General features: G+C 47.3%; 1 protein-coding gene across 1 annotated transcript in view; it reads left to right on the top strand.

The window, feature by feature from the left end:
- The window catches only part of LOC122684341 (T cell activation RhoGTPase activating protein), an 86,725-nt gene that overhangs the window by 54,112 nt on the left and 8,841 nt on the right, over positions 1 to 23,772 (top strand). The window contains exon 5 of the mRNA XM_043888400.1: positions 23,129 to 23,170. Coding sequence (XP_043744335.1) covers positions 23,129 to 23,170 — 42 coding nt within the window. The remainder of the gene's footprint in view (positions 1 to 23,128; positions 23,171 to 23,772) is intronic.

Raw genomic sequence — 23,772 nt, 5'->3', positions numbered from 1 at the left:
CACACCTCCAAAGGGGTCGAGGAGAGGGTTCCCTTTGCAGCCTTGGAAGGGACCGTTTACACCTAAAAAGTAGGGGCATGTAAGGATAGAGACGCTCACTGGGCACCTCTGTCAGGGTACTGGGTCCTGCCAACTCTGTAGCCAGAGGCTCAGGGCTTGGGCAGGAAATGGCTGGTGTTACGTCAGCCTCCTTTACTTGCTACAGTCCTCTAGAAAAGTGGTTCATGTTTTATGCTTGCAGGAGGTAACTGCGGCCCTATAAACTTTATAGGAGCAGCTCACATGTATGAGGTAGGAGTCAAAGTTAATGTTTCTGGTGCACAACCTTGGGAGGGGTCTTCAAAGAAGACTAAGCGCCAGCAGTTACTTAGCACTCACTACGTGCCCAGCTCTGTTGTAACCACTTGACATACACTTCCCTTCTGACACACAAGCCCGAGTCTCAGATGAGGTAAGAGTCTTTCAAACCGGGCTTCACAGACAGACTTTCTTTTTCCAGAAACTTCCTCTAAGTCATGCACAAAACTGTTTCTCTTGCTAACGTTGGAAGTCCCATGCCATCCTCTATCAGGTGACCACTAGGTCCTCCGTGTCACACTGGACTAGGTGCCCGAGGATGGACATGCGCTTTGACCAGCCCCTGCAGTGTGGTCACCGGGATGTTACGAAATCTTACACCGCTGTCTTTCGTTTGCCCAGAAGAACTCTATTTATTGATATAACACCCCTGTGGGTCAACCTGCACATGCAATGCTTCTTTTTATGAAAAGGAAGTTTCCAGATACCATGCTGTTATGAAAATTAAATGAGGAAATACCAGAAACCTCCTTGCCCAGAGCCTGCCACATAGTTGTGCTTAGTGAAAGTCAAGGATTTCACACCAGTGATATAGAGGGACATTCCGACCAAAGGAAACAGCATACGTGAAGGGAGAGGCTGAGCGATCTGAACTACGGGGAGGTACTGGTCAGCTCCGGCTGTGTCACAAAGCGCCCCAGACTGCAGGGCTCAAACAACAGCGAGCTACTGTTGCACAGTTCTGGAGGCTTGAAGGTCAAGGTCAAGGTGTTAGCAGAGTGGCTCCTTCTGAGGGCTGAGTGTCTGCAGTGGGAAAGTTGATGGGGACAGGGCAGGCCAAACAAACAGATAGGACAAAATGACCAGAGACCAAATCCTTAAGGGCGTTAGAAGATACACAGTGACTATCAATATGTCCTCAGTACCAGGATAAGGAAATTCACAGGTGGATAAGGTGTGACCTCTGACCCCAGGGAGCTATAAGCCTGGTGAAGTCAGGCCCTGGTGAGATCACCTGAGTGGTGGGTCGAGTTGACAGTGAGGATGACGGGGAGCACCAGGAAGGTGCTTCTCACCCAGTGCTTGCCTGGCGTGGACCAGAGAGACGGGGTGAGGACACCCCAAAGTCCTGAAGCAACAAAGAGTCCTCAGGGCTGGGGCAGAATCGGGCTGTCCCCCTGCCATGGGGGGGATGAGCAGCCATGGAGGCTAGGCTTTGCTGCATGCCGTGCTGGTCCCCTTCAGGAGTGTGAGTTGTTCTGTGCTCATACCCTCACACGCCTGCCCCAGCTCTGCTGGAGGCACACCCAGACACCCAGGGATAATCAAGCTGGATCCGGTAGGAGAACGCAGCCATGGATGTGAGAGGTGAAACATGGAGGCCAATTGATGGGTCTCAAGAAGGAATCCTAGAAAACCTAGACAGCGAATTAAAAAGCAGAGACATCACTTGGTCAACAAAGGTCTATCTAGTCAAAGTTATGGTTTTTCCAGTAGTCATGTATGGATGTGAGAGTTGGGCCATAAAGAAAGCTGAATGCTGATGAATTGATGCTTTTGAACTGTGGTATTGGAGAAGACTCTTGAGAGTCCCTTGAACAGGAAAGAGATCACAAACCAGTCCATCCTAAAGGGAATAAGTCCTGAATATTCATTGGAAGGACTGATGCTGAAGCTGAAGCTCCAATACTGTAGCCACCTGATACGAAGAGCCGACTCACTGGAAAGGACCCTGATGCTGGGAAAGATTGAAGGCAAGAGGAGAAGGGGATGACAGAGGATGAGATGGTTGGACAGCATCCCCAATTCAATGGACATGAGTTTGAGCAAATTCTAGGAGATTGTGAAGGACAAGGAAGCCTGGCATGCTGCCATCCATGGGGTTGCAAAGAGTTGGACGTGACTTAGTGAACGAACAACAACAAAGAAAGAGTCAGGTGGGATGGTGGGCGCATCTTGGTTTCCTGAGGCTACAGTTACAGATCGGCACAGACTGGATGGCTTGAAACAACAGATATTTATTTTCTCGCTGTTCTGGAGGTCAGAGTCCAAAGCTGCAGCATCGGCAGGGTCGACTGCATCTGCAGACTGAGGAAGAGCCGCTCCAGCTGCCCTCCTGACTCTGGGGACGCGGGCGGTCCTTGGTGTTCCAGGCATGAGTTCAGCCTCTGCCTCCGTCCTCACAGGTCCTCTCTTATGAGGATGCCCTTCACTGGATTTGGGGCCCACCCTACTCTGGGGTGATCTCACCTCCAAAATCCTTACCTGAGTTACATTTGCAGAGACTGTTTTCCGTACGAGGTCACCTGCACAGGTACAGGGGGTTAGGACTTAGACTGTTGGGGGAGGGGCCACAATTCAACCCACTGCAGGCAATTAACCTCAAGTCCAGAGAAAGGGGGTAGGATTTGCTTTTCTGTTGCTTTTTTTTAACCTTTTATTTTGTATTGGGATATAGCCAGTTAACACACAGTGTTGTCATAGTTTCAGGTGAACAGCGAAGGGACTCAGCCACACCTATACAGGTATCCATTCTCCCGCAAACTCCCCTCCCACCCAGGCTGTCCCATGACATTGAGCAGAGCTCCGTGGAAACAGGGGGAGGATTTGGGTTGGGGAGCCACTAGCATCTGAGCTCAGCCTTGCAGGGACAGGCAGGTTGGACCTTCGAGAGGAGGGAGGGGCGTTTCAACAGAGGGAAGAGAAGTGAGCGTTCAGAGGCACAGAGCACCGTCCTGTACAGAACACCAGCCATGTCAGAGGGGGGTGAACTGGGTTCTGCCTCTGTCTTTCTCGCTGTTTCGTAAGTTCCCTCCATCACGGCCATGGCCGTGACCCCACACTGAGTTCAGCCATGTGGCGGAGATATCGTCGAGGAATGCCCCCTCCTCCCACCCCACGGGGCAGTTCCTGCCTGGCCTGGCCCTGGACCACTCTGCTCCGGGTCCCCCACAAACGTTTGTGCTCAGTCATGAGTGTCCAAAGAAACCAGGGTGACCCACAGGATAAGCATCTCCCGACACCCCAACCTCAGGAGGTACTTCGATAGTGAAAAGGTGTTATTTGTATTGGGAAAATAAGCCTTGGTATCTGAAGGAGGAGACTACAAAAGCGCCATGAGATTTTAAGGAAAAGAGGGTAATGATTCCCACCTGGTGATTGTGGCAAGGCGCTGATTGGCCAGTCTGCGAAATGCCTAGCCCGTAGGAAGACCCTGGTGGCGGCAGAAAAACAGTCACCGGAAGAGTCCAGAAGACTGTTTCGGGCTCTCACTTGTTGAATCTGTTCACTAGAGAGGCTTTAGGGACACTGGCCCCGCAGGAGGCAGAGTGGGGCGCTGGGTGGGAAAGGCACCATGTGACCTCACTATGAAAGGGCTCAGCTGTCAGCCTGAGGGATCGTTGCTTTATCCTCCAGCTAAGGGGAAGCTCTGGAGAAGGAAATGGCAGCCCCACTCCAGTATTCTTGCCTAGAGAATCCTGTGGACAGAGGATCCTGGTGGGCTGCCGTCTGTGGGGTCGCATGGAGTCGGACATGACTGAAGTGACTTAGCATGCATGCATGCATTGGAGAAGGAAATGGCAACCCACTCCAGTATTCTTGCCTGGAGAATCCCAGGGACGGAGGGGCCTGGTGGGCTGCCATCTATGGGGTTGCACAGGGTCGGACACGACTGAAGCGACTTAGTAGCAGCAGCAGCAAGGGAAAGCTACGTGCTTAGTCATGTCCGACTCTTTGCAACCCGTTGGACTGTAGCCCTCCAGGCTCCTCTGTCCATGGAGTTTTTCTAGGCAAGAATACTGGAGCAGGTTGCCATTTCCTCCTCCAAGGGATCTTCCTGACCCAGGGATTGAACATGCGTCTCCTGTGTTTGCTGCATTGCTAGGCAGAGTGTTCACCGGCTGAGCCATAGGGGAAGCCCAAGGGAAAGCTAGTCCTTAACCATCAGCAAGGTCACTGTTTTGTGCTAGATTAAAACAAAGCAAAGGATGAACAATTGTCTGATGCTCTGGGGCAGGCTCGGTGAGTGTTAGGTCCTGTGTCTCTCTTCTGCTCCCATCAGGGTAATTCAGGACTAGCCAGAATGTTATTATCTAACTAACTGGAGACATTTCTTTTGCCAGCAGATCGGGTTGATATAGTCTTTAGAAAGTTGTGTTTGTGAGATGAGCCATCCGTCCTAGCTGTCAAGAGAATTCTTTTCAACCAGTCATTTAGCTGCTAGTCATTTTGTAACCCACTTGCGCTCTTACTGTTAAAATTTTGTTAATTTCTTAATTAAAAAAAAAAAAAAAGACTTGTAAAAAAAAAAAAACCCACGTTGAGTCAGATTGAGTTAACTCTGCCCTGGGCATTTCCATCCCTTAACAATGAGCTTCTTAGCAACAGCCAGAGGTGGGGCTTTTTGGCAAAAGCTGTTTATTCACCTTTGAAAGAAGACACTCATTGCAAGCAAATTTAAAAGGAAATTCCTGTAAAAGCTTTTTTTTTTTTCTTCAGTGATAGTCTTTGGTTTTCTTCACTTGCCCATAACTTTCTGGAAAATTCTACTTTGGGCTGAATCTTCTCATTATTGTTTTCAGTATAAATTTGTTTTGTTTTTCATTAATGGAAAGTTCAGGGAGTGGGGGAAAATCCCTTCAGTAGCTTTTGAGTTATAAGACTATGAAAAATTTACTTTTTCCAATTAAAAGAAATCTTTGGACTTTTTCTTCATCAAAGCTTTTACCTGTGAGGACTGCCATTAGACTCTAAGCAGTCTGGCTTCACCTCAGAACTCCTTGAGGGGCTTTTAAAGATATGGATACCTGAGTCCAAAGATTCTCGAGAAGTTGGCCTGGGTCCAACCAGGGCCCTGGGATCATTTCAAGGCCCCTAGGTGGCTCTGACATCCAGGCAGCGTTGAGCAGTGCGTACTAGGACACAGCCACCCTGACAGGCAACCTCGAAAAAGGATGCAGCGGTCTGGAGATTCCAGAAGGGAGAACCAGTTCTCACTCAGAGTAGTTTTCTTCCTGTTAAGAAAAAGCTAGTTATACAATGTGAAACATACAGCTCTGAGGAAGACGTGAAGGAGTGAAAGCGTTTCTTTTCCCCCATAGCATCACTAATGACCACGGGCACGGCACCCCACTTCCTGTTGGTTGGGGGGAGACGGGCTCATCACTAACACTAGCAGTGAGGAATCCCCCGAGCAGCTTCAGACAAGGTATTTCTCTCCGGGCTTGTGGACACCGGTAAATAAGAGAAGGACTCCGGGGGACCAGCCAAAAGGCTTCCTGGCCACTTCCTCCCTCTGTTCAGGGCCTTTGCCTGAACTCTTGTAAAAACTGTCTATAGAGTCCCTCTACTGGGGCAGCCGAAATAGACTTCTCTCCACTGGTCACACTATTAGTGGGACTTTCGAGGCAGACCGCAGAGAAAACCAGACTCAGTGCTGTGTAGGAAGTACCTCCCTTCCCATAAAGGCCCCCCGGTGGGAACATGACCCCGCTTCCTCCTCCCTCCTGACTCCAGGCCAACACTTGGATGAACCCAGCTAGTGAGTCTGCCACCACTTGGGGACCTCCGTCACCCTCAGCGGCAGAGTCAAGGCCACATGTGCTCTATACTCATGGATGTCCCCTAGAGGAATTCATTTCTTTAACCAGCCTTAACTGGATGCCCCTACACGCCAGGCAATGTGGAGAGAGTATTGCTTTTGTACTAAGACACAGCCCCTGCCCTGACAGAGACAGAAGCAAAGCACTGCCTGAGATGCCCCCCAGGGCTTCCCCATCAGCCTTGTTTGAGCATCAGTCACCTAAAAGTCTGAAGGAAGGGTTTTGATCACTATGAAGTGTTACTATGCTGACTTTAGAATAACTATAATGTTGTACCAAGTCAAATAGCAGCACAGAGTAGATTAACAATACAGACAAGAGTTGGTGGCAAATTCCCAATAAATATGGCTGCATGTGCGTTCAGTCACTCATTTGTGTCCAACCCCTTGCGATGACCCCACAGACTGTAGCCCGCCAGGCTTCTCTGTCCATGGGATTTCCCAGGCAAGAATACTGGAGTAGGTTTCCATTTCCTCCTCCAGGGGATCTTCCCGACCCAGGGATCGAATCCCCACCTCCCACAGCTCCTGCATTGGCAGGCAGACTCTTTACCACTGGGCCACCTGGGAAGCCCAATAAATATGGCGGAACAACTTAAAACAAGTTATCTCTCACTTAAAGTCTGTGTAACAGGAAATGACCACCATTCATCTGTTGAGCCACAGACCCCTGGAGACCCGTTGAGAGACACCAGGCAGGCTCCCCAGGAAGACAGTAGGGGACCCTCTGCTGTTTGACCATGCCACATGGGTCCCCGTACTTCCTCAGGGGAGACTCAGGCTCCTGTGTGACTCTGGGTCCCAGATTTGGCTTCTTTTTTAGGGGAAGAAGTAAATTCCTTTCTTGAGAAACAAAGCAGTACAGGAAATATTTATATGTTTTACTCATTTAATGAATTCTGAGCAAAATTTGTAATCTCCATGTCCAGAGATGATTGCTGAGATACCGTAGAAGCTCCCTTCCTTCTTTAACGTCTTTCAACCCATCATGACTAAAACCAACCAAACAAGCAAAAGTAATGCAGGAAGGCAAACAAACCACAAAATCAAAACCCACAGGAAGGGAGGTATCCCAATCGGGACTCGAAGGACACAGGGGGCCTGCACCCAGGCTTCTCGTGCCGACCTCTGCCTGGAGGACTCTTGTCCACAGGGGTTGATGTCTTCCATCTTTGGCCATTCTCGTTGACATTTCCAGTTTCAGGATTTCCACATCATGTTGTCCCACTGTTCGTTCCTGGGTGGACTTTGCTTGCTTCCTTTTTGAAACCCTGTCTGCCCCTCCCTCCATGGCCAGCAGGAAGGTGGGACCTCCTGCAGTGATGGCTCCAGCCCTTCTCGGGAGCAAAGAGAAGGCCATGGGAGCTCCTCTGGCTGGCTCCAGAAGCACTCCACTGTGGAGGATGAGCGAAGATCGGCTAGACAAATTTGGGAGGCGTTCCCTCAGACTTGAGTGTTGAATAGATTCCATAGCACGGTCTGTTGAGTTTGTAAATTAATTCCCGTTGTTGGATTTAAGCAAACATCCTCAATCCTGCTCTCAGAGTCCCTAGTTATCTGCAGAATTCCCCCGCCTTCAGCTAAGAAATGTCTCACATATCTATCTGGCAGCCTGGCTTTTTCTGTGAAATGCTTCCAATTAGAGAAAATGGGAACTGAGTGACTTTGGTTTAAGTAAGTCCCATCTGCCTAATCACATTTAGGAGAGTGTTTGAGAATGATAAGGAAGAGAAGAACCACCAACATTTCCTCTTTGACGATTATCTCTGAATCAGAACTTGAGCAATCTCACTCAAGAAGGTGGGGTTTTCGTCCCAGCTAACTGACGCCCCTCTGGAGAGCCAGAGCCGGCTTACGAACCCCACCACCCCCCCGGCCCGGGCCCTCCAGACTTCCTGCCCCTCTTCCTGCCCCTCTCCCAGGCCCTCACCTCCAGTAACTCAGGCTGGAGTGACTGCTGCTTCACAGCCACTTGCTTTTCTCTTCCCTCTGTCTTTATCTGTAGATTTTAACATCAGGCAGAGAGCTGACGCTAACTCCTTGACAGGGAAACAAATGCAGACATACTTCCTGTCAGTGAAATATATGTATATGGATTTACCCACACACATGAATCCATATGCCAAATCCTTAACTCGAATGAAGTACCTTAGAACATGATGGTGTCTCGAGCGGCCTGGCCTGAGGTGATGCAGCTAAAATGAGGCCGTTGGGATGTGCTGTGACGCAGTAAGAGCCAGTGTCCTTATGAGAAGAGGAGGTTAGGACACCCAGAGAGACTCCGGGGATGTGCACCCCAGAGGAAACGCCATGTGAGGGCACCGCGAGAAGGCGGCCGCTCTGCAAGCCAAGGAGAGAGGCCTCAGGAGAAGCCACAGCCACAGACACCTCGGCCTCGGCCTTCTAGGCTCTGAGTTTAGTGGCTCAGTCGTGGCTGACTCTTTGCGACCCCGTGGACTGTAGCCCGCCAGGCTCCTCTGTCCTTGGGATTCTCCAGGCAAGAATACTGGAGTGGGTTGCCATGTCCTCCTCCAGGGGATCTTCCTGACCCAGGGACTGAATCCAGGTCTCCCACATCGCAGGTGGATTCTTTACCGTCTGAGCCACCAGGGAAGTTCTAGCCTCTAGAACTGTGAAAAATAAGTTTCAGTTGTTTAAACCACCTAGTCTATGGTATTTTGTCGTGGCAGCCCTAGCAAACCAGTGTGTGTGTGTGTTCATGCACACACAGGCACATGAGTGTAATGTGAGTGGTTAGTTCCGAGGCACAGCCTTCTGGTTTAATTGTTTCTAGATGCTGAATCACACGAGTATGTTGCCCAGTAGAGGCCCTTTCGAGACTGCTGCGTGAGAAGTCCCATTCCCCACCCCGGCCCAGCTCCACCCTCCTGTCCACAAAAGCCAACTGGAGCTGGGGCTCCCCTCCTTCCACTGAAAAACCACAGACCGTCTCCATAAGAGCTAGGTTTGAGTTCCCACCATCAGAACCAAGATGATGAATGCTGTCAGCAGTTACTGACTTGGAAAACCGAAGTGATGGGAGTGGAACACAATACATGCTCCTTGAGCCTGGGGACCATGTCCTTTTCCCAAACTTTTCAACACCCACTTAAGCACTTCACCCACTGACTGACTATAAATAATATCAGAAGTAAATTTACAGAAGTAGTTCAATTCCCAGAGTGCTCAGAGACAATCATTCTTTTCTGGAATTTGTTTTCAACGTATTATTCAAAGTTCTGGCTATTTTAGCTTTCAGTTTTGCATCTGAAAGCTTCCTGATATATAATTTGTATCCGTGGGTACTGATTTTTTTTTTTTTAGCATCCTTCACTGGTTGGTTTTTATTTTACATTTCTACAGTCTGCTTTAAATTTTGTTATCATGAAAAATGCACCACACTCAGTGTGAGAAATACCATATCAATAGTTTGTGTTTATTGTTGTTACTTAGTCGCTAAGTAGTGTCGACTCTTTGGCAACCCCAGGGACTATAGCCTGCCAGGCTCCTCTGTCCATGGGATTCTCCAGGCAAGAATACTGGAGTGGGTTGCCATCCCCTTCTCCAGGGGACCTTCCCAACCCAGGGATTGAACTCATGTCTCCTTGCATCTCCTGCATTGCAGGCAGGTTCTTTACCGCTGAGCTACCAGAGAAGTCCCAATAGGTCATGAAGCTGCTTTAAAATGAAGAGTCCCGCTGAGAAAGAGATTAAATCAGTGCTTTTTTAAAATCATTACTGGCAATGCAACACAGAGCATTGTGCAGATTGTGGCCCTTGTATAGAAGTCACGAGAACAGTTGCTGGAGTCCGTGTTGGTTTCAGGCTTCTACTCCTGAGTAACAACCACCCCAAAATACAGTCTCTTACACAACAGCAGTTTCTGATTTTCCTGACTCTATTGGCTGGAGCTCCTCTGCTGGTTTCACGTGTCCTCACTCAGATGACACCCTTTAGCCGGAGAGTCCCTGTGGTCTGTGAGCGGGTGCTGGCTGGGCAGGGCGCCTGGCCGCTCCTCCACGCAGCCTCTCATCCTCCGGGAGGCGAGCGTGGCTGCCCACACGGCCATCTCAGAGCCACATGCAGGAGAGCAAAGGTTGGAGCTTTTGGGCAACTGCAGACCCAGGCTTCAGAACACACACGACATCCCTTTTGTCACACCCGACAGGGCAGAGCAAGTCATGAAAGCAGCCCAGCTTCAGAGGGTGGGGAAGTAGATGCCATCGCTTGCTGGGAGCAGCTGTAGAGAATCCGTGGCCACTTTTGATCAACCGCAAGATTGCAGCAGATCCTAAATTACTCCAGCTCCCTCCCCTCTGTGAGCAGAAGAGGGTGGGTCAGGACAGTGGTTCTCCGGGACTGGTATTCTGAGAAGGGAAATGGACCCAGCCTTCCGCCCTGCACCTGCTGCTTCGAAGCTCGTCCAGGGCTGGGATTGCAGAAAAGGATCCAGGTGTAGAACTAACAGATCAATTTACCCCAAAAGCTGTTGCTAAGATCTCTGGACCTCAAGTTTGGCTGCCTATTGCAATTCTCTGTAGAATTTTTTTTTTAATACCGATGTCTGGATCCCATCTTCAGAAATGACAGTTTCACTGGTTGGTATAAGAAGTGGGTTGGGTATTGGGGATTTCTAAAAGCTCCCCCACGGGATTCTAGTATGCAGCTAAGTGTGCAAGGGACTGCTGTTTAAACTTGAAACTGCCTTTTCTTGTATGGCAAGAAAGATTCAACTAACACTTACGTATTCTATCTACCTGGTCATTTGTGATGTGTAAGTGAAAGGACAATGTTATACACACACACACAGACACAGCATGTTCTGGTAGATAGCAGTAAAGGAAGCTCTCCTTCAAGTGTTTAGGAATTTGCAGAAGGGCGTTTGTAGATAGCCCAGCCCTCCTAATGAGGAACAGACACCCTGTGGGCAAACAGCCGACTCCAAGTTTCAGAACGAGCCAGTGTAACTTGCGGTCCATTTGGTTTCCTTAACCCAGGGCCACTGGAAGTGAGTCACCAACAGGTGATTACCACATTTATCAGAAAAAAAAGTAAAATCAGCAAAGCTGTTTCGTTAGATCTTAGGCCTCTAAGTGAATCAACAGTGGCTGTTATCTCTCTGGCTGACTATTAAAGATTCTTGGGATTATTCTCGACACGAGAGGTTGCACAATTCCTTTGGAGTAGCCCCTGCCCCAAAGTTTTTTTCTGGAAAAAAAGCATCGAGCATAACAACCAGGATCTGAGATGCATTCACTACCTGATAAAGCAGAAGTGTCACTTCTGACTGGGGAAGCTGTTATTTTTCTCATTCTTACAGATGAACATTTGTGAACTTCCTACTGGGCCCCCCGGGGCTGTCTCAGGGTGTCAGAATGAATTTCTCCCTTGTAAGGGCCTGCAGGCTCATCTCAGGGGCAAGACAAATGCTTGCAAGCCAGCAAAGTGCTGGGATTGTGGCATAACCCAGTGATTATAAAGATGTCGCTACGTAAACCACCCCAGTGCCGAGGAAGCAGGAGTAAACACAGTTACTTTTTCCTGACACTTCTCTCGGAGGCTTCCCAAGTATGGTCTGCAGCCCAGGCTGGGACTCTTGGGGGATATACAGTTCCTGGACCTTTCCCCAGACCTGCTGAGTCAGAGGCAGTGGTTTCAAGGCCCACCATCAGGGTTTTAACATGTCCTCCAGGTGATGCTGGGCTTCCCTGGTAGCTCAGCTGATAAAGAAACTGCCTGCAAAGCAGGAGATCCTGGTTTGATTCCTGGGTCAGGAGGATCCCTTGGAGAAGGGATAGGCTACCCACTCCAGTATTCTTGGGCTTTCCTGGTGGCTCAGACAATAAAGAATCGGCCTGCAATGCAGGACACCTGGGTTCGATCCCTGGGCTGGGAGGATCCTCCGGAGGAGGTCATGGCAACCCATGGAGAAGGAAATGGCAATCCACTACAGTATTCTTTCCTGGAGAATTCCTGGCGGGCTACAGTCCATGGGATCCCAAAGAGTCGGGCATGACTGACACACACCGGGTGATGCTGAGAGGTGCTCAAATTTGAGCAACACTATTTGGCAAATTGCGCGGGGGGGCGGCAGGGGAAACTGTTGCGTTTTGAGATTCACTGAACTTCTCACAAAGGATACATCTCAGAGAAATGGCATTTGGGCTCAGTTTTGCCATCAACATCTACAAAATTTAAGACAGATACAAGAACAGTTTTTTTTTTTTTTAATATGTGGTTATTAGCATTTTGTATAATGTTCTGTGGCCCAAAGGGAGGAGGCAAAACCTGGTGATTCTTTTATATGTAGGAAAAACCCAGGAGTCACGGGCCTCAAAGATTCACAGCGGGGCCTGGTTCAGCTCATCCACTCCCAGAAGGGGAGGGCTAAGGAATTAAGAATATCAATGGTGTGTCCTGGTGACCACACACTCTCCCATGGCTGAGTGTAAATTTGTTCTTATTCTTTCGGTCCATTTTCTCATACCCCTTCCTCTAAGGGAGGTTATCAGGCTTACCAGAATCGTCATGGATTCGCCTTGACCCCTCTGCCGAAAGGCTCTTGCTGTTCAGTCACTCAATCATGTCCGACTCTTTGTGATCCCATGGACTGTAGCCCACCAGGCTCCTCTGTCCTTGAGATTTCCCAGGCAAGAATACTGGAGTGCATTGCCATTTCCTACTCCATCTGAGCAACATCCCGAGATCTAAATCAGAACCAGTCTGGACTAGAGCATCCTAGAGTCTCCCATTACCAAGGGAAAAAAGGCACTCAATGTCCTCACCACTAAGGGGTGGTTGGTGGCTGAACCTGAAAACGGGAAGACCAAGCCATCCGTCGATCACAGAACCCTCATCACTGACAACCTCGCTCAGGCGAGGTTGGAGCTCGCATAGAAACCCCTGCCTCTTGTGGGAGCTGTGACTACACTCCCCTACATACGGCCACAGCATCCTCAACCCCCAGCCCCGGGCGCCGACGCCACCTTCAGAGGCCATTCCCAGGAGACTTTCTCGGGAGGCACCAAATAAGGCACAGTGTCTGAGAAAAGGACCACACAGATTCAAAGTGACAAATACTACTCTTTTTAAAAATTTAAGCAGGGAGGTAAAAACCCTGGATAATTTTTTTCACATGACAAATGAAAAAAGCATTAAGTTTAAAAAAAAAAAAGAAAACTAGAAGAACTATCTCTTTAAAAGGTATTTTGGAAACTTAGGCTAACTAAACATTTTTCCACAGTTACTACTTTTTTAGTTCGGATTTTTTTTTTTTTTTAACAACTGCCGCACATGAATTTTGTAGACTGCTAACAAAGAACCTCAGTTGTCATAATTTTCTCTGTTTTTCTTCAAAAAATCTGCTGAATTATTCTGTAGTTAAATGATGCTCAGGGTTGCCGACTTATCTTTTTTTGACATCGTGTTTTCTTTGTGCAATTTTGGGGGCCAAAATACAATCACAAAGGAAGGCTTCTTTAGTTCTTAAAGTGATCTATGCAAGTAAGTTGGAGTGTTGCCTTACCTATGACATTGAGCTGGTTATATCATCAGCAATTCACAGATTCTAATCTCCTAATCTCAAGATAGTTTATTCCTAATTCTTTATTGTGATCTCAATAAGTGGGGAAGGCAGTTTAAAAAGAACATTCTGTTCTAGCCTTTCTTATTTATCAAGCCAGCTTTCTGAAAACACTGAGTTCTTCAAATGTTATTTTATGCTGAGGCGATTTTGTATTGCAGTACAAAGATTAATTATCACAAAGATCTGGAAGGCAGATTTAAAATATATATGTATCCACCGCAAAAATGCAGGCATTTTGTGGACACAGCAAATGGTTCTGCAAGACACGATGACACCTGCAATACTAGGGACGCTGTGGCCCCAGCAAACCTCGAGGATGTTCGGGTAACCGTTGTGCAGGAGCAGAGTTAAAGTCTGGCTGGAAGACAGCCCTTTTCCTACCAGGAAGAGGAATGACCCTAAAGGACATAGACTGGATTTCCTCTGCCCCAGCCCAAGCCCCCACATGCCCTCCATCCACGAGCCCTGGGCTGGGAGAAGCTGGGACATCTCTCCCCACCCCATCCAGGCACCCACAGACTTTGATGGATGGTTCTTAGAGGAGAGGCAGGCAAGGAGTTTTACTGCTAATTCACTACAACCGCAGTCATCTAATAAAAGGAATTTAGTGCTCTGCAAGTCAGTGAATCCCATGCCTTCACTAAAAGGTGAGACCTGAGCCCAGCCTGGCTGGAGGACTCAGGACAGTGGAGAATTCACAGCAGAGAGAGGAAAAGCCTTGGACCATGGCTGACTCCACCGGGCCCTGGTCCTTGATTCTAAGTCCTGGTGTCCAGGCCTCCTTAGCTGCACAGAATGGAACCTGATCCCCGGGGTCGGTTCAGGTCAGTCGCTCAGTCGTGTCCGACTCTTTGCGACCTCATGGACTGCAGCACGCCAGGTCTCTCTGAGTTTACTCAACTCATTTTACAACTCCCGGAGTTTACTCAGATTCATGTTCATTGAGTCAGTGATGCCATCCAACCATCTCATTCTCTGTCATCCCCTTCTCCTCCCACCTTCAGTCTTTCCCAGCATCAGGGTCTTTTCCAATGGGTCAGTTATGCACATCAGATGGTCAAAGTATTGGAGTTTCAGCTTGAGCATCAGTCCTTCCAATGAACACCCAGGACTGATCTCCTTTAGGATGGACTGGTTGGATCTCCTTGCAGTCCAAGGGACTCTCAAAAGTCTTCTCCAACACCACAGTTCAAAAGCATCAATTCTTTGGCCCTCAGCTTTCTTTGTAGTTCAACTCTCACATCCATACATGACTCCCAGAAAAACCATAGCCTTGACTAGACAGCCCCAGGGCAGGTGAATCCAGAGGATCTGAGAGGAAACATCACAGGATTTCCTGCCCCCAGAGGAGCGAGGCTTCGGTTGGTGGAGGGCGGGAGGTGATGAGACAGTCGTGATTGTGCCCTCCAAGTTCACCGACACAGTCAGCACCCAGGCGCTGAGCCCTGCTGTCTCAACCCTGTCTCAGGTGAGGCCTCCTTACTTCAGCCAAAACCAGAAAGTCTGTCGGCCTAATTCTAAAGGGCTGGTGTCAGCGTCAACCTGCCAATCATGATGGCCAGACCTGCCAGGAGCAGACGTCCTTAAGGTCTTAAGCATTAAGCACTCCCCCATCACTGTCACTTCACGACAGAGGGAGAAAGAGGCTGAGTAACACCTTTCAACCCCAATAAACATAGAGCGAGATTTAATTGCTTTCATGTAATAACAGAATTTTGTTGTGGAAGGTAATAGAAGTGTAGTAAGTGCCTACTCTGTACCATGTACTGTGCAGGGCACTTGTCAGGACAGAAGGTGGAGGTTGGCCCCTGGTTTCTGGAGATGCAGGGTGAGCATCTGCAGAACCAGGGAAGGGAGCTTATTCCTTCTGGAAGAGTCTGTGGGATCGGTCTTAGGGAGATGGGGCTTCAGCTGGACTCAGAGGGCGGGAGCGAGAGGATTCCACTAGGCTGTGGTGAGCAGCCTTCCAGGGAGGGGAGCAGCTTCACCACAGGACGGCAGGAGAAGGAGTGCACCTTTATTGTTGTTCAGTCGCTCAATCATGTCCGACTCTCTGTGACCCCATGGACTGCAGCACACCAGGCCTCCCTGTCCATCAACTCCCAGAGCTTACTCAAACTCATGTCCATTGAGTTAGTGATGCCATCCAACCATCTCGTCCTCTGTCGTCCCCTTCTCCTTTTGCCTACAGTCTTTTCCAGCATCAGGATCTTTTCCAGTGAGTCGATTTTTCAAAGTAAGTGGCCAAAGTATTGGAGCCTCGGCTTCAGCGTCAGTCCTTCCAGTGAATATTCAGAGTTGATTTCCTTTAGGATGGACTGGTTGGATCTCCCTGCAGTCCAAGGGACTAAAAGTGCAGTGTACTTTCTAGGGAATAACAAGATTCTGTGGCTAAAACATGACAGGTTGGGGAGGGGGGCTCATAATCAGAGAAAAGGCTCAATTATTTTGAAATTTTTTTATTTGTAACTTGAAGAACTTTCTAGAAGGCCAGGATATCCATCAGTCATTAGGCACTGCCATGATGCAAAAGTCCTTGAGGAAATTGTGACCTCTCTTGGGGAAAAGACTCCTCCATGCAGGAAGTAGTTGCTTTACATGCATGTTCAGTCATGTCTGACTCTTTGCGTCCCTATGGATTGTGGCCCACCAGGCTCCTCTGTCCGTGGGACTCTCCAAGCAAGAATACTGGAGAGGGTTGCCATTTCCTCCTCCAGGGGATCTTCCCAACCCAGGGATCGAACCCATATCTCCTGTGTCTCCTGCATTGCAGGTAGATTCTTTACCACTGCACCACCTGGGAAGCCCTAGGAAGTAGTTGATATCACTCTAATTAAGAAACTCAGGGCTGTGGGTCACAGAGAGAAAGGAAGAGTGAGCTTAGAATGGAAAGACTGGTTCTGCAGTGGTCTCCCATCAATGGTCCAGTCTATAAGAAGAGCCAAAAGGTATTACTGCTCTGCACTTGCCAGGGCTCTAACTTACTCTTCTTTTGGCATATGGGAGTGTGTGTGCTCAGTCGTGTCTGACTCTCTGTGGCCCCATGGACTGTGGCCCACCAGGCTCCTCTGTCCATGGGATTCTCCAGACAAGGATACTGAAGCAGATTGCCATTTCCTACTTCAGGGAATTTTCCAGATTCAGGAATCAAACCTGCATCTCTTGCGTCTCCTGAATTAGCAGATGAATTCCTTACCCCTGCGCCACTTGGGAAGCCCCTTCTTTTGACATACTTACTACTAACTTCACTAAATGTTGTTGGCTGATGGAAGATTTACAGACAAGTGGAAAATGCTAATCTGTCTATGGAACTGTTTCTGTAGGTCACTGAGTCTTTGGTGCTGTGTATATTTTTAAAGATGATGTGAATTGTATTCTGGTGGTTTAGCCGCTAAGTCGTGTCCGACTCTTGCGACCCCATGGACTGTAGCCCACCAGGTTCCTCTGTCCATGGGATTCTCCAGGCAAGAATACTGGAGTGGATCGCCATTTCCTTCTCCAAGGGATCTTCCCAGCCCAGGAATCAAACCCAGGTCTCCTGCATTGAAGGCAGATTCTTTACCAACTGAGCTATGAGGGAAGCCCCTCAAATTGTATTCAATTGATTATTATTAATGAAACTGACAGAAGGAGATTGTGAAGCTTCAGGACAATGTCCTAAATCTGACTCTGTCTGTTAAGTAAGAGCTCCCCATAAGGATCCACCTGGACTCGTGTGGTCTATGTTGGTATACTGGGTTTAGACATCGCATTTCCACTAATAAATGAATCACTTGAAGGATTATCCTTAAGAGAAATCATGGAAAGACTACTGGCCTTAGTATCCAAAGACTCAGGTTCAACAGAGTGAACTTGGGTAAATGAACTGACACGTGGAGCCCCAAGTGACTCAGCTATAAGACAAGGAGAGTGACTACTCACTGTTGTTCTAAAAATGATGTCAGATGAGGTATCTGAAAATGCCTAGGACAATACAGTGTATGTAGTAGGTGTTCAGTAAGTGTCTCACCAGCCCTCTCTTTAGCCTTGAACTGTTAGAATGCAGAGCTGATGATGGATGTCATGTAAGAACGTTGCCTACTGAGACGTGTCTTGGTCTGTTTTGGGGGTGGGAGGCATGGGGGCAGCAGGGGTTAAATAGAAGAAGCTGGAAGCCTATATCCCAGGAGAGAATAGGATTTAAAACAGGGAAGGTTTACAGGACAGGGGACAGGTTTCACTTTGACATAGCCAGGAGCCTTCTGCTGAATCAGGGAATGGCTTCCTCAGGAGTAGGAAGGCCCTGAGAAAGAGAAGACTTCAAGAACAATGTCAAAGAGACGATTTGGAGGGGGTGCTGCAAAGATAAAAACATCGGGATATGAACAGGGTGTTAAATTAATTGCTCACTTAAAACCCATTCAGCCCTGATTCAGGGTCAGTAAGTATCCATGTCTAGTCCCATAATTCAGTCTCCAAAAAAAGAAGAGAAAAAAAGAGGAGAAGAAGGAGAGGAAGAAGAAGGAAAAAACAGACCTGAATATAATTTATAGCATTTGCATTTTAAGCATTTTCTTCCTTTTGAAATGGCCCAAAGTTATCACAACATAATTAACAAACATATTATTGTTTTTTCAAAAGAGTTGCTACTGAAACACATAATGGACATGCTCATATGTGTTTCTTATAATAATAGATTCAGTAATTCATAGTAAATTTAAAAGACATGATCCTCTACATGAAAACATATATTTATAACCCCCCAGCAACAATCAAATTTCATTTAAAAATTCACAAAGTTTTGAATGACACATCCCAAGAGAAATAGCACTTCTCCTATATCCAGCTTCCTCATTTTTCATATGGCGATGGCTGAGTTTAGAGTTTATATACAGAAGGACATTTGTATCATCAGGAGAACTGAGAATAAGTGTAGTGAAGTGACCACCATACTGGACACAAGCCTCGGAAGTGGAGGAAAGCGGGTGAGGACCACCCTGGGCAGCTGCTAATACAGAGTCATCATGGAAAACGTGGAAAATCACAGTGCAGCAGATGTGAATGAGCAGGAGAGAATCCTGTCTTCCCTCTAAGACTTGTCGAAGCTGTTAACAGACGACATGCAGAGAGGAGTGATGGACCGTCAGACAACGCACCTTGGCAAGGATTTGCATTTGAAAATGGTTACGGAGAAGGAAATGGCACCCCACTCCAGTACTCTTGCCTGGAAAATCCCATGGATGGGGGAGCCTGGTAGGCTGCCGCCCATGGGGTCGCGAAGAGTCGGACAGGGCTGAGCGACTTCACTTTCACTCTTCACTTTCATGCATTGGAGAAGGAAATGGCAACCCACTCCAGTGTTCTTGCCTGGAGAATCCCAGGGACGGGGGAGCCTGGTGGGCTGCCGTCCATGGGGTCGCACAGAGTCAGACACGACTGAAGCGACTCAGCAGAAGCAACAGCATAGTAAAGATAATAGGTAAACAAGACACGTATGTGGAATTTTCTTACATGGAAAGATATGATGGATATTGGCAGTTCCCAAACTCTGTTAGTCTCAGGAAAACCTCACAAAATTACTGACAACTCTAAAGCTCTCTGATTTATCTAAGTTATATCTACCAGTACGTATCTTAGGAGAAAGGAAAACTGAGAAAAATTTAAAACACAGGAAAATGAAAGTCCACATTCCCGTAGCTGTCAAAACATCCCATATCGTGTGGCTTCTGGAAAACTCCACTGTATACTCTTGAGAGAATAGAGTCAAAAAGGCAACTAGCATCTCCGTATTGTTACAAAATAGTTTGACCTTGTGGACTCTGCTGAGAGGGCTCCAGGGGTCCCTGAATGCACTTTGAGAACCACTGGTAACATGAGTTTTTGAGCCCCAGCTTGGAGAAGGAAATGGCACCCCACTCCAGTACTCTTGCCTGGAGAATCCCATGGATGGAGGAGCCTGTCCATGGGGTCGAAAAGAGTCGGACACGATTAAGCGACATGTTTGTTTGTTTGTTTGTTTGGGCTTTTCAGAAAAGGCAAAATGGGTGGGTCCACGATTCCCCCACCTGTCTCTCACTAGAGCAACCAACTTTAAAAAATGCTTTTTTTTTTTTTAATTCTATATATCTGAATTCTAGATTCATCTGCCTGTGAATATGGGGATTTCCCTGATGGTCTAATGGTTAAGAATCTGCACTTCCACTGCTGAGGGCCTGCGTTTGATCCCTGGTTGGGGAACTAAAATCCCACATGCTGTGCAGTGTGGCCAAAAAAAAAAAAAAACAATCCCATGGCAAAAGAGAAAAAAAAAGGTTTTAAATCACAGGTAGAATGTGGGGCATAGGGCATAACATAAGCTGCTGTACAGATGAGGAAAAAATATGGTCTCCATTTATTAAAAAGAAGGAAATATGTCAGTTGAGACTGGATGGTTTAGTTGTAAGAGCATTGTCAACATTAAGTTTCTTAGAATAACTTAAAAAGGTATCCAATGAAAAATTCATAAAACACACATATATTGTAGTAATACTCTATTGTGACTACTTCATAAGTGAATGTATTTGTATAGAAATTATTAATTGTGCACCTACCACTTCCTGACTCTAGGATAGGATAGCATCCTGTGCTGTGCTTAATTCTGTTTGACTCCTTGTGACCCCATGGGCCGTAGACCCCCATCAGGCTCCTCTGTCCACGGAATTTTCCAGGCAAGAATACTGGAGTGGGTTGTCATTTCCTCCTCCAGGAGATCTTCCTGACCCAGGGTTCAGACCCATGACTGTTGTATCTCCTGCATCGGCAAGCGGATCCTTTGCCACGAAGCCACCATAACGCCCTTTTTTGTAACAGTAAATTGAAATCAGCGAGTTCATTTCAGAGTTTTCTAAGGGGAAAGGGAGGCTGAAAGAGCAGCAGAGCATCTGCAGTTGTGGTAGGAGTGCTGCGTTAACCCTGGCAGTTTCAAGAGAGGGTGCCTCCAGCTGGAAACCTGGCCGCCAACTCCATCCTGAGGTCACCCCCCGAGACACCGGGTTACGGGGCAAATTGTAACAGCTGTGTGCTTCAGTTTCTCAAAGCGTGCCTCATCATGACCTCCTTTCAGTGTAAAGACAATAGTACCATCCATATGAAAAAGGCGTAGAACTCCAGGTGCTAATAATGAATTAAGTCAAGGTACTTGTCAACTTTTTGTTGAAGAATAACAAACATACAGAAATGTACACTTAAGACTAGCAGCACCAGGTTCAATCCTTAAAGGTGATGCTGTTAAAGTGCTGCACTCAATATGGCAGCAAATTTGGAAAACTCAGCAGTGGCCAGAGGACTGGAAAAGGTCAGTTTTCATTCTAATCCCAAAGAAGGGCAATGCCAAAGAATGTTCCAGATACCATACAGTTGCACTTATTTCACATGTTAGCAAGGTTATGCTCAAAATCCTTCAAGTTAGGCTTCAGTAGTATGTAAATCAAGAACTTCCAAAAGTACAAGCTGGGTTTCAAAAAGGCAGAGGAACTAGAGATCAAATTGCCAACTTTCACTGGATCATGGAGAAATGAGTTGTTCCAGAAAAACATCTATTTCTGCTGCATTGACTACCCTAAAGCCTTTGACTGTATAGATCACAACAAATTGTGGAAAATTCTTAAAGACCTGGGAATACCAGACCACCTTATCTGTCTGCTGAGAAACTTGTATGCAGGTCAAGAAGCAACAGTTAGATCCAGACGTGGAATAACTGCCTGGTTCAAAATTGGGAAAGGAGTACATCAAGGCTGTATATTTTCACCCTGCTTATTTAACTTATATGCAAAGTACATTATGCAAAATGCCAGGCTGGATGAATCACAGGCTGGAATCAAAATTGCCAGGAAAAATATCAAGAACCTCAGATATGCAGATGATGCCAGTCTAATGGCAGAAAGTGAAGAAGAACTTAAGAGCCTCTTGATGAAGGTGAAAGAGGAGAGTGAAAAGCTGGCTTAAAACTCAACATTCAAAAACCCGAGATCATGGCATCCAGTCCCATCACTTCATAGCAAATAGAAGGGGGAAAAGTGGATTCAGTGACAGATTTTATTTTCTTGGGCTCCAAAATCATTGCAGATGGTGACTGCAGCCATGAAATTAAAAGATGCTTGCTCCTTGGAAGGAAAGCTATGACGAACCTAGACAGCACCTTAAAAAGCAGAGACATCACTTTGCCAACAAAGGTCTGTATAGTCAAAGGTACAGTTTTTCCAGTAGACATGTACCTGTGAGAGTTGGACCGTAAAGAAGAGTGAGCACCAAAGAATTGATGCTTTTGAATTGTGGTATTGGAGAAGACTCTTGAGAGTCCCTTGGACTGCAAAGAGACCAAACCAGTCAATCCTAAAAGAAATCAGTCCTGAATTGGAAGGACTGATGCTAAAGCTGAAGCTCTAATACTTTGGCCACCTGATGCAAAGAACTGACTCATTTGAAAAGACCCTGATGCTGGGAAAGATTGAGGGCAGGAGGAGAAGGGGAAGACAGAGGATGAGATGGTTGGATGGCATCACTGACTTAGTAGATAGAATTTGAGCAAATTCCTGGAGATAGGGGCTTCCCGGGTGCTTCCCAGGTGGCACTAGTGGTGAAGGACCCACCTGCCAATGCAGGAGACATAAGAGACGCAAGTTTGATCCTTAAGTTGGGAAGAACCCCTGGAGAAGGAAATGGCAACCCACTCCAGTATTCTTGCCTGGGAAATTCCCTGGTCAGAGGAGCCTGGGGGACTGCAGTCCATGGAGTTGCAAAGAGTCGGACATGACTTAGCAATTGAATAACCACAACAACCAGATCAAGAGATGGAACCCCCCTTGGAGTCAAGAGATGGACCATAGGAAAGACCAGAGATTCTCTTTTATCCAGAAGGTGGGATCTACAGATGAAACTCACCGTCTCCTTTCTACTCTCAAATGTCCGATCAAAGGATATCGTTTGTTTACCTCCCACATCAGAATTTAGAGCTGACCTGACTATGACTTAGTACTGAGTTAAGGAAGGGAAAGGTTAACATGTAGACAGCCTGCTCTGGTGGACTCATCGTAGTCCCAGAGAAGACTGACTTTGGATGATGACTGCATTCCAAAAGAGACAGCACGTCTTGGCTTTCTTGGAGGGGCCATATCCCACACCCAGAGGGAGCTTATCAATGTACTGATGAACACAGGAGACGGTGGGTGGGTGGGGAGACTGCACCCAAACAGGATACCAAAAAAAAGGGCACCTGAAATGATCACTTTAGAAAATACGATGATGTTTACGTACAGAATAACACAATTTCTTATTCACACATCCCACCTGTGACATGAATCAGAGCCTTCACCTAGGGCCATATGTCATCTTTTCCACTCTCGGTGGTTTACAGATGTTTGACTTTGAAGTTGAAGAAGAAGAAGAAGAAAAAAAAAAAAAAAGAAGCAGAGCTGCCCTAAAAGAAATGAGGAAGTGAGAGCTCTGCAGTGTCTGGCCTGGGCCACAGCCCATGATGCTCTTTCCGGTCTCAGCAGCATTCTGAATTTCCACCTGCCCGCCCCCTCTCCCTTATAACGCAGAGCACGTGAAGTTAGAGCCATTCAGTCTCCTCACTCCCCTGGATTAGTAGGAGCAGGGTGTCATGCTATTTTTCCAATTTTCCACAGTTCACGGGAGGTAAAAGAAGTCTGGCTGGAGGCCCTCCGGGGGTAAGTACCATAAATTGGCCTGACACGACAGTCAGCTGCCTGGCGGGGTCACTGGGCTTTGAGGTCGTATCCAACAAAAGCTGGTTTCACCATGCAATATGCAACACGTAGTGTTATGAAGAGTAAACTCGGACAGCTTCGCTTTCATGGGAAGCCTGCACTTCAGGGGCTCTAGGAATTCTGTACGTGTTATCTTTGTTTTATGTCTGCCATAAGCAGCGTCCTGGGGATCCACTGTTTTCCTTTCTCAGGTTACATGAGAAAATCTGTGCAAAGCCCTTGACACAGTGCCCTGGCACATCGTGAACTCTCCTCCCAAAACGTTAGTTGTCACTGTAGCTGTTACTCAGATTATCTCCTGATGGGAGCTTAATAAATGAAAAGCAAAGTTTGGTGTTGTGAAGATGTCACGTTTAAAGCTTTTAGAAAGCAGTGTGTTCAGATGCTGTGTTTAATAGCGTGAGACATCTGGTAACACATAACTGACCTTAAATGAACACTAACTAGTAGTTTCAGACTTTCTGTTTTGTCAGAGTGGGGCTGAAACTGGCTATTGCATTCCGTGTATCCCTCCTCACTCTTTCCCGAATGATTTTTCATAG

This window comes from Cervus elaphus, chromosome 26 (assembly GCF_910594005.1).
Source record: "Cervus elaphus chromosome 26, mCerEla1.1, whole genome shotgun sequence".
NCBI lineage: Eukaryota > Metazoa > Chordata > Mammalia > Artiodactyla > Cervidae > Cervus > Cervus elaphus.
This window is presented reverse-complemented; position numbering and strand designations above follow the sequence as displayed.